The following is a 13,946-nucleotide window of genomic DNA, read 5'->3' as shown; positions in this document are numbered from 1 at the left end:
TGCTATGTACCTTACACAGATCATATATAGTACCAGAAAACTACACAGTTCCCCTCATGAATCCAACTGGCCTTCCTGTACCTTATTTCCAGTGAAAGTCTTTTTACTCGAGCAAGTTTGGGTTGGTTGCTGATTCTTGCAATCGGCTATAGCTTAAGATAATCACCAAATAAAGGGAACTGAGACACAGTATTTCCCTCTTTGGATCTTCAGATATTTAGTGAAGTTGTTCTATCCTTGAGTTTAAAATATGTAAAAAACAGAAACCATAAGAAGTCCTGCTAATATTTCTTTTTGAAACCCAAACTACAATGATTCATTGCCTCTAAAACACACTGTGATGCTTAATGGAAGCTATGTCATATCCAATATGACAAAGTCTTAAAAGCATTTTAACATCAGCAACACAGTTGCTTAATATAAAACTAGAATTCAGAGGTTAAGGTAAAAATATTTCATTTTTTAGCCTTTTAGTTCATTTATTCAATGTGCTAATTTTATAGTACTATTTTAGAACTTTAAAAATTCATAAAATTGTTCAAAATTATTTTAAAGCATTTAACATCTTTCTAGAACACATAACTTTTCCCTGTAAATGTCACTGATTTTGTGAATAAAACGATTGCTTTTAAGAACATCAGTTTAACAAATATTTCAATATAAAAGTGGCCTATACTGTCTAAAATAATTTATAAAATAAACATGGTTTTGGTTGTTCAAGAACTTACTATTTTTATTTATTAAGATTTACTTAACTGTGTTCTCATTTTCATAACAGAGTTTAAAATGTTTTCAGTTAAATAATACTTAGAAAACAATATTTTAGAGGTAGTTTAACCTAATGCTCACATTCTTATCTAACCACGAATGTAAGATCTCTATTAATTTGATTTATCATAAATATTCTCAATAAGAGAAACCATTCTCTAAAGCCAGGAATTTTATTCAGTCCAATTAGCTGTGTCCTGAAAATAAATAAATAAAGCCATGAATTTTACTAATCTTACGAATAATACTATTTTATATAATACACATCTCTATCTAATCTCAGTGCAACTGGATCACCCCCTTGATTGCACAGAACCTAGTTTCATTATCTCCTCACTCAGCAGAATTTTCCAAATTCATATTCAGCGAAAATGGTAAACTCAAAGTTCAAAAAGGTCAAAGATATGGTCTCTGCTTTCAAGCTTATAATTTAATTGTAGAGAAAGCACATCCATATCAAACACAATGATCTCTTTTAAACCAATATAATTAATATAAAAAGTTTTCTTCAAGCTGAAAATATAAATCTCAAACTTCAATAAGAAGTCTCTTAATGTGACATTGGTGCTCTGATGCACCCCTACATTTCTCTAAAAAAATACTAAGAAGTTGTGCTTCAGGACATTAGTGATTTTGAATTTACTGTTACTTTCAACTAAAAAATATTACAATTTGTCCAAGCAATGAAGAAAATAATCATTTTATATTTGTAGAAAAGATAGCACAAATGACCTGAGCTTTGGGCATTTGTTCAAGAATTTTCTACTTTATCAGCTCAGGTCAGATTATTGATTTTGGCCAAAAGCTATCCTAAAACTTAGGTTAATAGAAAAGAAGAGGAGAAATGATGTTATCTTAAAAAGAAATTATAATAAACAAAACAACCAAAAAAGTAACAAATTATCATCACTGATTTATAACTTAGATGTTTCTCAGGAAGTTCAATATGCTAACTTGAGTGTATTTATGTCAGATCTTAAAAATGACAAAGCAGCTCCAAGAAAAATAAAGTAGCTTACATACAGCAGGTACTAAAGAATGTTTAAAGGTTAAAATGACAATGTCTCTTACCAGGAAACAAAAGCAAAATCTTGTAAATGTTTTTGTGCCCTACTATGTCTATTGTTCTAAAAATATGCTTGTATGGCCCATACTCAAAAATGGGCCAGTTATATAAACAATAGATTCATATTCTAAAGATGTACAAAACTAATTTTAAATACAAAGGTTGATGCTGCCAGGCAGAAATTCACCACACAAACATCTCAGACTTGTTCACAGAGATCAATGTCTAGCCTACAAAGAGAAGGTATTAGAGAACTCAAATAGTATAATTAATTTCTTCACATCCAATATAAAAGAGAGAGAGAATAAAGGAAAGAGAAAAGTGCATTCCTGTTCAAGGATTTAGACTTTCCAACACATAGTACAAGTTTAGAGTACCTTGTTCATTCCTATCCCTTTCTATGCCTTTTGAGTTCTTTAGCCATGGAGTTCTCAGTTAATTACAATATAAGGAATAAACAAAGGATTTCTAAATGCCAAAATGTTAAACTCTGCTGATCTCTCTCATAGCTATACTCCATTTAATAGCAAATTGTCAGTGCATTATTGATAACAAATCCTTGAAAAATAATACTGACCTAACCAACTCCCTGAAGAAAAAAACCAAAAAACAGAAAACAAACTTTTCCCAAGCAAAGGTATTTCTATTTAGAAATACATTTTAAGTTCCATTTCTTCTTTCATTCACTCACAGGTCAAAATGATCAATTTCCCAGTACAGACATATCTATTAACCTTCCAGACCATAAATATGAAATCAATATAGTCCTGACTTAATAAGTGTGCCTGAGACACACTTATAAACTATGAGCATTAACTATTGTTCAAAGACAAAAATGCAAATGGGGCAGTGGTAGAAGAAAAATTCCATAAAGATCCAGGAACTGAGGAGTTAAAGTTACAGAGTTTGGGCAACCAACTCTGTCTTACCTATCAATTCTCTGGGTTGAGCTGTCCTGCTGGATCCATTGCACGGAATGTTCTGGTAGGGAGTAGATGAGGTGGTGTTTACCCAGGACTCCGGGGATGAGAAGTTGAAAGAAGATTGGCTATTATGGTCCTGAAGCTCCTTACACTGGGCCAGGCTCTCCTGAGGAGCACTTACTTCTTCAGAACAAGGCTGAACTGAGCTAGATGAGATTCTTCTTTGGTACAAGGGCCGACCAGGTCCTCTGGGCTCATACTACACAAAGAAAAAGGACATTTCATAAATTGGTGCATCCTCGTCACAGCCTTCTCCCTTTTAGCTCCCTAGTGATCATTATATTCTGTAGACATTCGCAAGCATATTCTCTTCTGTGACTGTGAAGCCCTCCTTCCCTTATTCCACTGCCATAAAAAAAAAAGGGGGGGGCTCTGGACACGGTATCAGGAGATCTGGGTTCAAAACTCAGTTCTGACCCTTACTACATAGTCCTATAAACACACGTCTGATTTCTGGTTCTGTTTTTTTGTCAGTAAACTATGGGAGTTGAATTAGTTGTCTTCAGTTCTAAAATTCCATTGGCGTTCTAGGTAACAGTAGATTGAGAATAAGTATGAAGGAACAGATCTGCTCAAAGTTACATGGGCAAAGTATATTCACAAGTCAACAGAATTGCAGTGATCTTGAACAGAGTCATCCATTCTAGACTTATCTCTTGGGCCCTATCCTTCATAACCTCTGAGGTTATTTCTCCGTGGACCTGACAGCAAGATATGACTTCTCTTGTACAACAAAAGTAGTCCTGACTGGACTTCACTGCATTTCTTTTGGTCAATCTTCAATTAACACAGAATACTCATTAATTTCTTCCAAAAATCTTTTATATGTTTAAAACCCAATTAACTTACTCCTTATATTTTCTTCTCCCTGAAATCCCTAAATTTGCACAATCCAAATTCCTTTAACCCTCCTGACAAGATTTGGCAGCCATTTCAAGATTTTTCAGTTGTTACCTCAGTGCCTCTTCAACTTGTCCCTGTCAGATTCTTGTCATGAATATTAAGTATCAGTTCTAATTGCAAGGCAGTGTAGAGTAGTGGTTAGGTATCCAGCCTCCATCTAGAGCTAGACTATCTAGCTTGGACTTCAGGCTCTGCCTTTTACCAGCAATGTCACCTTGGATACCTTGACTTAACCTCTCAGGAACTTCATCTGTAAAATGAATTACCCATAGTACCCACCTCTTGGATTGTTGGGAGAATTAAATGAGTATGCATAGCATTTAGATCAGTTCCTGGCACATAGGAAGGGTTCATTGTTACATCATTGTTTTAATGTAACATATAAAGATAAGATTCCATTTTCAGTCTCAAATGACAGAATGGAATAGGGTTGGCTTTTTTTTTTTGACCTTTTCTGGTTTCCCCCAGTAATAATAAATTTGCTATCCAGTTTGTGGTCAGTTATGATTCTTGGAAATCTTTCTTTTATCATTGTTATTAGTAATAATTGGAAATCAGGAACTGGAGTCTGGATTGAAAAGAAAAGGGAGAGATGAACTAGCATAAGTAATAAGATGTTTTCTTTGAAATATTATCTAAAATAAAAGTGGACATTATCAGATCAATTAAATGGGGGAAACTGTGGGAATAAACATTGAGAATATATGGTCAAAACAGATGAAACCACTAGGATGTAAACCAGGGAAGGGAATGGATCTGGACTGGCTGCCCTTGTGCCAAGAGGCAGGGAAGGGTAGGAGGAGGGCAATTCTCTCACTATCGGCTATGACTATCCAGGCTGTTTATGCATTTCCAAAGTCTTAGCTACTGGATGAGGAAGGCAAGAAGTGATTACTCCCATCTAGTTAATTTCTTTTCTCATACATTTTTATAGTTCCTTTGTCTCTAAATATAATATCTAAATTCATCTTTAATTTTACTCTGCTTTAAAGGCAATTGTTTTAGATGGTCAATTCATTCTGAATTTGGTTCCAGTTTTCTAAAATATTAACTATGTTAATTAATTTACTATCAACTAGGAATTTAGTCAGCTTTTGAAACATTTGAAATTTCTTTGCCTACGTCATTAAATTAAGACATTAAGTAGAATAACCAACCTTTCTAAACTGCTTTATGTTCTCTATTTCTGGACAACCCCTGGATCACACTGGCTTGTGCAGTGTGTCTTTTTTTTATCAGGGTTTGTAATGAAGACAATTAGTTCTTAAAATTGAAATGATGTGTCTTTTTTTACTACCAGTCCCTGAGTGTTTATCCCAGTCACAATCTGCAGGGGATCACATTCTAAAGTCTGTATATGTGAACACTAAGGTACAAACAAAACTAATATCAGTTATGGCCTTGGAAAGAGTAGGTTATAATAATCAAGTCTCCTGGTGATGCAGAACACTAAATAAACTCATATGAATTTCAGGCATAACTTTATAAAATGGTTTTCTTTAAATAATGAACACACATAAACCAGTAGCATAAATAAATACCTTTTTGCGATGAAAAGATATATCAACCAGAAAGCTTAAATGAGCAAAACTAAAAATCGGAAAGAAATGGAAAGCTGATATAAGAGGAGACAATATTCAATCGAACTTTATAGAAAATGTGTATCGTTTATATGTTTCAAACTGAAATAAGAAAAATCACTCAGCTGACATGCACAGCATGATTTGGGGAAGTACTGTGTAACATGTCTACAACAGTTTCTAAGCAACTATTGACAGAGATGAATCACATTATGACTATGATCCATCCTTTATGTTAGAAAAAAAGAACCAAAACTTGAAATTGTTTTAATGTTTTTAGAATTAGATAGAATGTATTGAAGACAACATATATAAACAAAGGTCTACTGTACCTCTATTTCATACAACATAGATGAAGATAAATGTATGAAAAAATGATTTGCTACTTTTGAACCTGTCCTCAAATATAATTTGAAACCCTGATAGCAAATGAATAAAATGGTTTATATATCAAATAAATTGCATTTTAGCAATTTTGTAGTTTCCAGCATACAGATCCTATACACAGGTTTTATTAGATTTACCCCTAAGTATTTCATTTTTCTTTGTGGTATTATTATATAAATGGTATTGGCTTTCACATTTTGGTTTCCAATTGTACATTGCTAGTATATAGAAATGTGATTGATTTTTCTGTGTTGACCTTATGTCCTGTGACCTTGTTAAATTCACATTAGTTATAGGATTTTTGTTGTTTGTTTTTTGGGAGATTCCTTGTTTTTTTCCTATATTGACAATCATGTCATCTGTGAATGAGAACAGTTTTATTTCTTCCTTCCTAATCCCTATGCCTTTTATTTCCTTGCCTTATTGCACTGGCTAACAACTCCAGCACGATGCTGAATGGGAGTGTTGAAAGTGAACACTTCACCTTGTTCCTAATCTTAAAAGCATTCAATTTCTCACCATGAAGTGTGATGGTAGCTGCAGAATTTGTATAGATGCCCTTTAACAGGTTGAAGAAGTTCCCTTCTATTTCTGTTTCACCAAAAGCTTTCATCATGAGTAGATGTTGCATTTTGTCAAATGTGTTGGGGCTTTTTTTTCCCTATATCTACTGATATGATGGTGTGATTTTTCTCTTTAGACTGTTAGTATGGTGGATTACATCGATTTATTTTCAAATACCACACCAGCCTTGCATTCTATGGATAAGGCCCACACGGTCATGGTATATTATTCTTTACATATGTTGCTCAATTCATTGGCTAATGTTTTCTTGAGGATATTTACATTGATGTTCATTGAAATTAGTCTGTGGTTTTCTCTTTTTTGTACTTTTTCTAGTTTTGGTATCAATGAGCAGCTGCTATTGAAAAAATGGCACCAATAAACTTGTTTAAATAAATTCATATAAACTATACTTCTCTTCTTTTCTTATTTCTTGATCTTTTTTTGTTTCCTGTTGCTTTTGCCCTGTCCTCAGTTTTTCATGAAGAGACTATTCCTACATACATCTCTGGCCTAATGGCTCCTTTACTTTTAGATGGCAATCTTATCCAATCCAGGACTGACACTTAGGCTTAATTTTAGAGTCTTAAATAATTTCATTATTATTGCTTAAATACTCATTCTACTCTATCAGACTGTCAGAGAATCTTAGAGAGATTCTGGGTTCAGTATCAATTCCATACATGTTTGTCTGTTTATAAATACTCTTCATGTTGAACTGTAAAATCATTATGGTACTAAACATATCATTATTTTCAAATTCTACTGCTAATATTTCTTTCTAAATACCAAAATGTAATGCTAACATTTCAAAAGCCATTCAATATATGAAATCTAAATAAGAAGGAAAAAAACTAAATTATTAAATTTTTGTATAAATTTCTACTGTTAAAGATAGTTGTCAGTTTAGGTAAGAATTCCTAATTTGCTTACCACTGACTTATAAGATATATCTCTAATGTATGAGGTTAGCAAGCCATTTCACATGTATGTGTATAAACAAATAACTGAGGGAAAGGTCAGCAACTTAATTAATTAGGGTTCTCTTTATAATTATGCTATCAAAGCTAATCACCAAAGAACAGCTAAATACTCTAGTGGAAATTCCAAGTCTCATTAACTATGGTGCCAGAAACTTTAATTAAAATAGAACATCTCATTTAAATGATTAGCTTTGATAATTTAAGCATGAATAGAGGTCTAATTTATTAATTTGTTGATCACTATCTCTGTTATATGCATTAGATGGCTTATTAGATACCATACATTAACAATCTCTCTGAGAAGATATGTTAGAGAAGACAGCAATATTTCTACCTAATTAAACAAGCAAGACATAAACTAGCATCATCCACTTGTAAAGTGAGAATAGGCAGAACATATCAATAATCCACCAAGATTATTATCTTCAAGCTACATTGTACAATACTTTGCTCCGTAAAAGACAACTTAAAGGGAGGAGGTGGAGATGATTAGACAACCGTATTGAAATCAAAACCATCACCTAACTTCAAAACTAGAGTTGTTTGAAGAATGAAAATGAATCGATGGTTCAAAAGTGTCTTTGTTCAAAAGCCAACACATAGAATAAGAAATATTTCAAAGCAGATATACCAAAGAAGCATATGTGTCATCTCTAAGATAGAGCAAGTAAATGTTGATTTACTGAAAGCTGATCAAAATGAGTGACTTACAAGCATTCCACTTTTATTAGAAAGCCACTGCAATAATAGCACCACTGCATCACAAAGATGTGCAGCTTCATAAACTAATTCTGAGACTTTTACAGAGATGCTTTCAAGAAGAATTTTCCATGTATTACTTATGACACTTTTAATCAAACTATTCCATTGTGAAGCACATTCTAAATGGCAAAAGCTCTGCTTTGTACCAGCATCAGCATCAGCATCACTGATTCTATTGTAAATAAAAGTTTTTTAAGTTGGTAAAAGTATGCCCACATTTAAGAGAAATGAGGATTTGTCTCTCAAAATAAAATGACTGAAATGTATAATGGGAAAAAAGGTCCCATTCTTAACAGAAAAAGAAAACAAGAAAAAAATCACCCTAAGAGTATGAGTAATACTGAAGACTTAAATGGAGATGCCACAGAATTGTGAAGAGGAGTGTTCAAAAAACAAACACGAAGGGGAGGAGGAGTAAGGTAGAGGAGGGAGTGAGGGAGGAAGGAAATAAATTAATTAAAACATTAAAGATGTGCCATTTCCTAAATGAGAAGTTTAAAGTATTTGGAAAGACAAAATTTTCCTCAATTTAAACTATACATTTAATATAATTCAGAAAAAACCTAAGAAGGATTTGTAGAGGTGGGGGAGGAGGAGGAAAGAGGTCATAAAAGTATTTTAAACTTCTTTAAGTAGGAAAACTATAGAATGACCCTCCTTCCCTGCCCACTCTACCGTCCCCCACCCCATGTAGAAACTGGAAGGGAAAAAAAAGTAGTAACGGAGACTTTACACTGTTGGATTAGAATACTACAAAACCCCCAAAATTGAAAGTATAATTCTGGTACAGAAACACATAGATAGATGAAAAGAAATAAATACAAAGTCCAGAAACAGATCTCAGTATATACTGAAGAACTGCATCTTACTCAGAGGTTAAATTATAAAGTTATCTTAATACACTGAAAATGTCAAAAATCTGCAAAATGAAAAATTCCATACAGATAAAAATTACCTTTGAAAAATCCTTAATCATGTCAAAATGACCAGAAACTGAACTCATGGAATCTCAGAAGCCAAGAATTAACTCGTACGATTTCTCTCTGCATTTCAGCTTTCACTACTACCACCCCTCCAACAGCAGTTAGTTGAATTGCAAGTATGATACAGTCCTATTGTAGAGAATTCAGTATTTGATGAGAAAGCTACTTCTATAATATTTTGTGAGAATGTAATAAATTAATAAAGGCATGAAGATGACTGGCTAAATATTTGAAAAAAATTAAATCATAACCCCAAACTTACATCAGTATTTAAAATAAAATTGGAATAATTTATCAATCTACTGCAAATCAGGAATGGTCTGTAGCCTGGCCCAGGAGGGGATGGCACTTTTGCCTTTTGTTGTCCTCCTTACCCCACCACACCTGTAAAGAAGGAGAAGTGAGAAAGGATACAGGCACGACTGCCAGACCACAGTGCCCTAGCCTCATCCAAGAAGCGTAGGGCCATAATTTTCACTGTATTTGAGGTAAGGAAGGAAACCCCATAGAACTAAGCCTCAATTATCTAAAAGAGAATACTCTAAAAATTGAAAGTAGCAAAAACTGTTATATAATAGAATCCATTCAGGGTACCTCAACTTAGTGGAAATAAAGTTTTATTGGGGCAATAGAAGTAGGCACAGCAACTGGGGGAAAATTTGTTTCAAGTTTCCCCAACAAGTAATTCTCCTTCATTAACTGATCATAACATTCATATCTTTAAGTGCTAGGAAAGGCTAAATGTTACAATAGCTATCTGTGTATAGTGAAATTATAAATCATTTCTCTAACTTCTACATTTTCCATGTTGACCATATATTTCATTTGTCAAAAGAAAATCAAAACTACTATAAAAAGAAAAAAAACTAGTGAAATATAATATGAAAAACCATCTCCATTCAAGTTAACTATTACATTATCAGATACTGTCCCATAAAATTAATCTACCAAGGTTTCTGACAATAAAAGAATCCACAGTAGGGAGGTAAATAAGACATTTTCCTGTGTTGTTAATGTTAAAGAAATTATTTTAAAAGGCTGGAAATAAACAGCAAGCACATAAGCCATTCATTCTGTGAGATGATTCATGCAAAATCATTTTGAACGTATAAAAGTTATCCTAATACACTGAAAATGTCAAAATCTGCAATGTGTTACAAATAATATTCTCCTCATCAAAGAATTTTTCAGTGTTGCAAGTTAGTCATTATTTGTTGAATCTCATGCATCAAAATAAAAGTGATCAGTGTTTTTGCAAAAGTAATTTCACTCTAAGACCCACTGACAACTGAGGGTACTTATTCACACTCTCACAGCTAAACAGAAATATCAAATATTAAGAGCACTAGGGTATAATGAACTTAAATTTCAAAATTAAGGACTACTTAAAAAGATCAAAGATTAAAGTAGATTATTCAGTATGAAGTATTATTTAGTAAAATATAAAAAATTTTAGAACACAGTTTTTCCCACATATTATGAACTTATTTGGCAGGTTAAATCAAAACGTCATGAGTATGATATCAGCAAAAATGGCAAAGAAAGAAACTCCAAAGCCCATCCATAAAAGCAATGAAAAAATTGGCAAAAGCTGCCACAATCAACTTTTTGGAAACCTAGAAAACAAAAAGTTTGTAGCAACCAGGAGAACACTTAATTAAGAATTAGGCCAGGAAAAAAAACAACAAAAAACAAAAAGCATCCAGATTAGAAAGGAAGAATGAAACTATTGCTATTTGTAGATGTCACTGTCTTCTATATAAAAAAAATCCTAAGATAGCCACAAAAAATCTATTAGAGCTAATAAAGAGGTCAGCAAGGTCACAGATACACAATTATATTTCTAAACACCAGCAATGAACAATCTAAAAATGAAATTTCACAAGCAATTCCATGTATGATAATATGAAAAAGAATAAAATACTTAAGAATAAATTTAACATATACTTGGAAACTTACAAAATGCTGTTAAAAGAAATTTTAAAAGACCTAAGTAAACAGAAAGATGTCCCATGTTCAGGTACTGAAGAGTTAATATTGCTAAGATGGCAATACTCCCAAAATTGATCTACAGATTTAAAGCAGTTCTTTTTAAAAATCTCAGCTGGCTTTTTTTTTTTTTTGCAGAAATTGGCAAACTGATCCTAAAACTCATATGGAAATTCAACGAACCCAGAATAGCCAAAACAATCCTGTAAGAGAACAAAGTATAAAGACTCACACTTTCAATTCCAAAACTTAACTACAATGCTATAGTATACAAGATAGTGCCATACTGGCATACAAATAAACATATAGATCAATGGAAGAGAATTGAGAATCCAGAAATAAACCCAACATCTATGGTCAACTGATTTTTGACAACACTGACAAGATGGTTCAATGGGGAAAGAAGAGTCTTTTCAATAAATGGTGCTGAGAAAACTGGATAGCCACATGCAAAATTTGATGCCCATCTCAACACAATATAAAAAATTAACCCAAAATGGATTTTTAAAAAATAACAAATGTAAAAACTAAAATTATAAAACTCTTAGAAGGAAATGTAGAAGTTAATCTTTGTGACCTTGGATTAGGCAACAGTAACTTAGTTATGACACTAAAAGTACAAGAAACCAAAGAAAAAGTAACTTGTACTTTACCCAGATTTAAAACTTTTGTGTATCAAAAGACACCATCAAGGTGAAAAGACAACCCACAGAGTGAGAAAAATAACTGCAAATCATATATGAGAGTAAGAGTCTAGTATACAAAATGTATTTTAAAGAAATCTTACAACTCAGTAACAAAGGGACAACCATTTTTTAAAAATGGCTATAGCATGTGAATAGACATTACTGTAAAGAAGATATACAAATGGCCAATAAGCACATGAAAATATGCTCAGCATCATTAGTAATTAGGGAAATACAGATCTAACCCACAATGAGGTATGACTTCACAGCCACTAGGATGGCTATAATTAAAAAAAAAAAAAAAAAAAGCGAGTGTGTGAGAAACTGGAATCCTCATACATTGCTGGCAGGAATATAAAATGGTGCAGGGAACTAAGGAAAACAGTTTGGCAGTTCCTCAAAATGTTAAACACACAGTCGCCATATGACCCAGGAATTCCACTCCAAGATACACACCCAAGAAAACTGAAAATACACTTTCACACATAAATTTGTTCTAGAATGGTCATAGCAACATTATTCATAACAGACAAATGGAAACAACCGAAATGTCCACCAACTGATGAAGAAATAAACGAATTGTGGCATATCTTATATAATAGATTATTCCACCAAAAAAAGGAATGAAATATTGATAAATGCTACAGCATGGATGCATTTCAAATGCCAGATACAAAAGTCCACATAATTTATGATTCCATTTTTATGAAGCGTCTCCAAAAACACAGAAAGTAGATTAGTGGTTGCTGGGGACTAAAAGTGGCGGTACTGGGGAATAACTTCTTAATGATTATGGGATTTATTTTGAGTGGATGAAATATTCTGGAATTAGTGGTGATGGCTGTACAATCTGATGAATATATTAAAATCCACTAAATTGCATACTTTAAAATGGCTAAAATGCTAAATTTTATGTTATGTGAATTTTATCATAAATAGGTAGTAGATAAAACATCACTTAACTGAAAATTACTGCTCTGTTGTAATTTGAAATAATGTCAGATGTGTGTCAAATCTTCATAAAAGTACAGTTTCAAAATTCTAGATCCTCATGATACATATATACTCATATCAATTCAGTCAATTATTATGCTTACAACTTACTTTAGGAGCCTAAAAATAGCAATTAAGTTGTTTTAATGACAGTTATTATACATACAGAATGAGCCAATTAATGAATATTGAAATAATTTGAACAAATTATTTCTAAAACCCTACAAATAAGATAAAGCTGCCCCTATGAAGCCTGCCTTTTTTTTTTTTTTTATTTAAGACAGAGACTTGCTCTGTTGCCCAGGCTACAGTACTGTGGCATCAGCCTAGCTCACAGCAACCTCAAACTCGTGGGCTCAAGTGATCGTCCTGCCTCAGCCTCCTTAGTAGCTGGGACTACAGATATGAGCTACCATGCCCAGCTAACTTTTTCTAATTTTTAGTAGAGACAGAGTCTCACTCTTGCTCAGGCTGGTCTTGCACTCCTGAGCTCAAGTAATCCTCCTGCCTTGACCTCCCAGAGTGCTAGGATTCTAAGCATGAGCCACCACACCCAGTTGAAACCTTACTTTTAATCAGCATTTATATTAGAGAATTTGTAAAACCTGAATCAATTATTTCTAAGGGCCTTTAGAAATCATTTAGAAACTGCCAAAATGAATCTAACATCAAAAAAACTTTTCATATATCAAAATTAGAAATGTTTATCTTGTTTTAAGAAGACATCTATAATTGATAATGACCATAACCAGCTTTACACATGCTTACCTTTAATCACTGCAAACTTAATGGGATCAGCTAAGCATTTTTTTTTTTTTTTTTTTTTTTTTTTTGAGACAGAGTCTCACTCTGTTGCCCGGGCTAGAGTGCCATGGCATCAGCCTAGTTCACAGCAACCTCAAACTCCTGGGCTCAAGCAATCCTACTGCCTCAGCCTCCCTAGTAGCTGGGACTACAGGCATGCGCCACCATGCCCGGCTAATTTTTTCTATATATTTTTAGTTAGCCAATTAATTTCTTTCTATTTTTAGTAGAGACGGGGTCTCACTCTTGCTCAGGCTAGTTTCGAACTACTGACCTTGAGCGATCCTCCCGCCTTGGCCTCTCAGAGTGCTAGGATCACAGGCGTGAGCCACTGCGCCTGGCCTAGCTAAGCATTTTTTATAGTCTACATCAAATGGTTTAGTTTTGGAAGTTTTATAACCTGCAATCACTAAGTTTTTCATATCAATAAAGGTCCAAAATGATGCTCTGTGGAAATATCTAAGAATTTTAAGATAAAAATTCAGTTTACCTGAA

General features: G+C 33.3%; 1 protein-coding gene across 4 annotated transcripts in view; it reads right to left on the bottom strand.

Moving 5' to 3' along the window:
- Positions 1-13,946, bottom strand: part of HELZ (helicase with zinc finger) — a 146,619-nt gene that overhangs the window by 8,228 nt on the left and 124,445 nt on the right. For all 4 annotated transcript variants that reach the window (XM_020281207.2, XM_012747422.3, XM_012747423.3 and 1 more), the window contains exon 32: positions 2,764-3,016. In XM_020281207.2, coding sequence (XP_020136796.1) covers positions 2,764-3,016 — 253 coding nt within the window. The remainder of the gene's footprint in view (positions 1-2,763; positions 3,017-13,946) is intronic.

This window comes from Microcebus murinus, chromosome 18 (assembly GCF_040939455.1).
Source record: "Microcebus murinus isolate Inina chromosome 18, M.murinus_Inina_mat1.0, whole genome shotgun sequence".
Taxonomy (NCBI): Eukaryota; Metazoa; Chordata; class Mammalia; order Primates; family Cheirogaleidae; genus Microcebus; species Microcebus murinus.
Note: the sequence above shows the minus strand (reverse complement) of the source record. Positions and strands in the feature narration are given on the sequence as shown.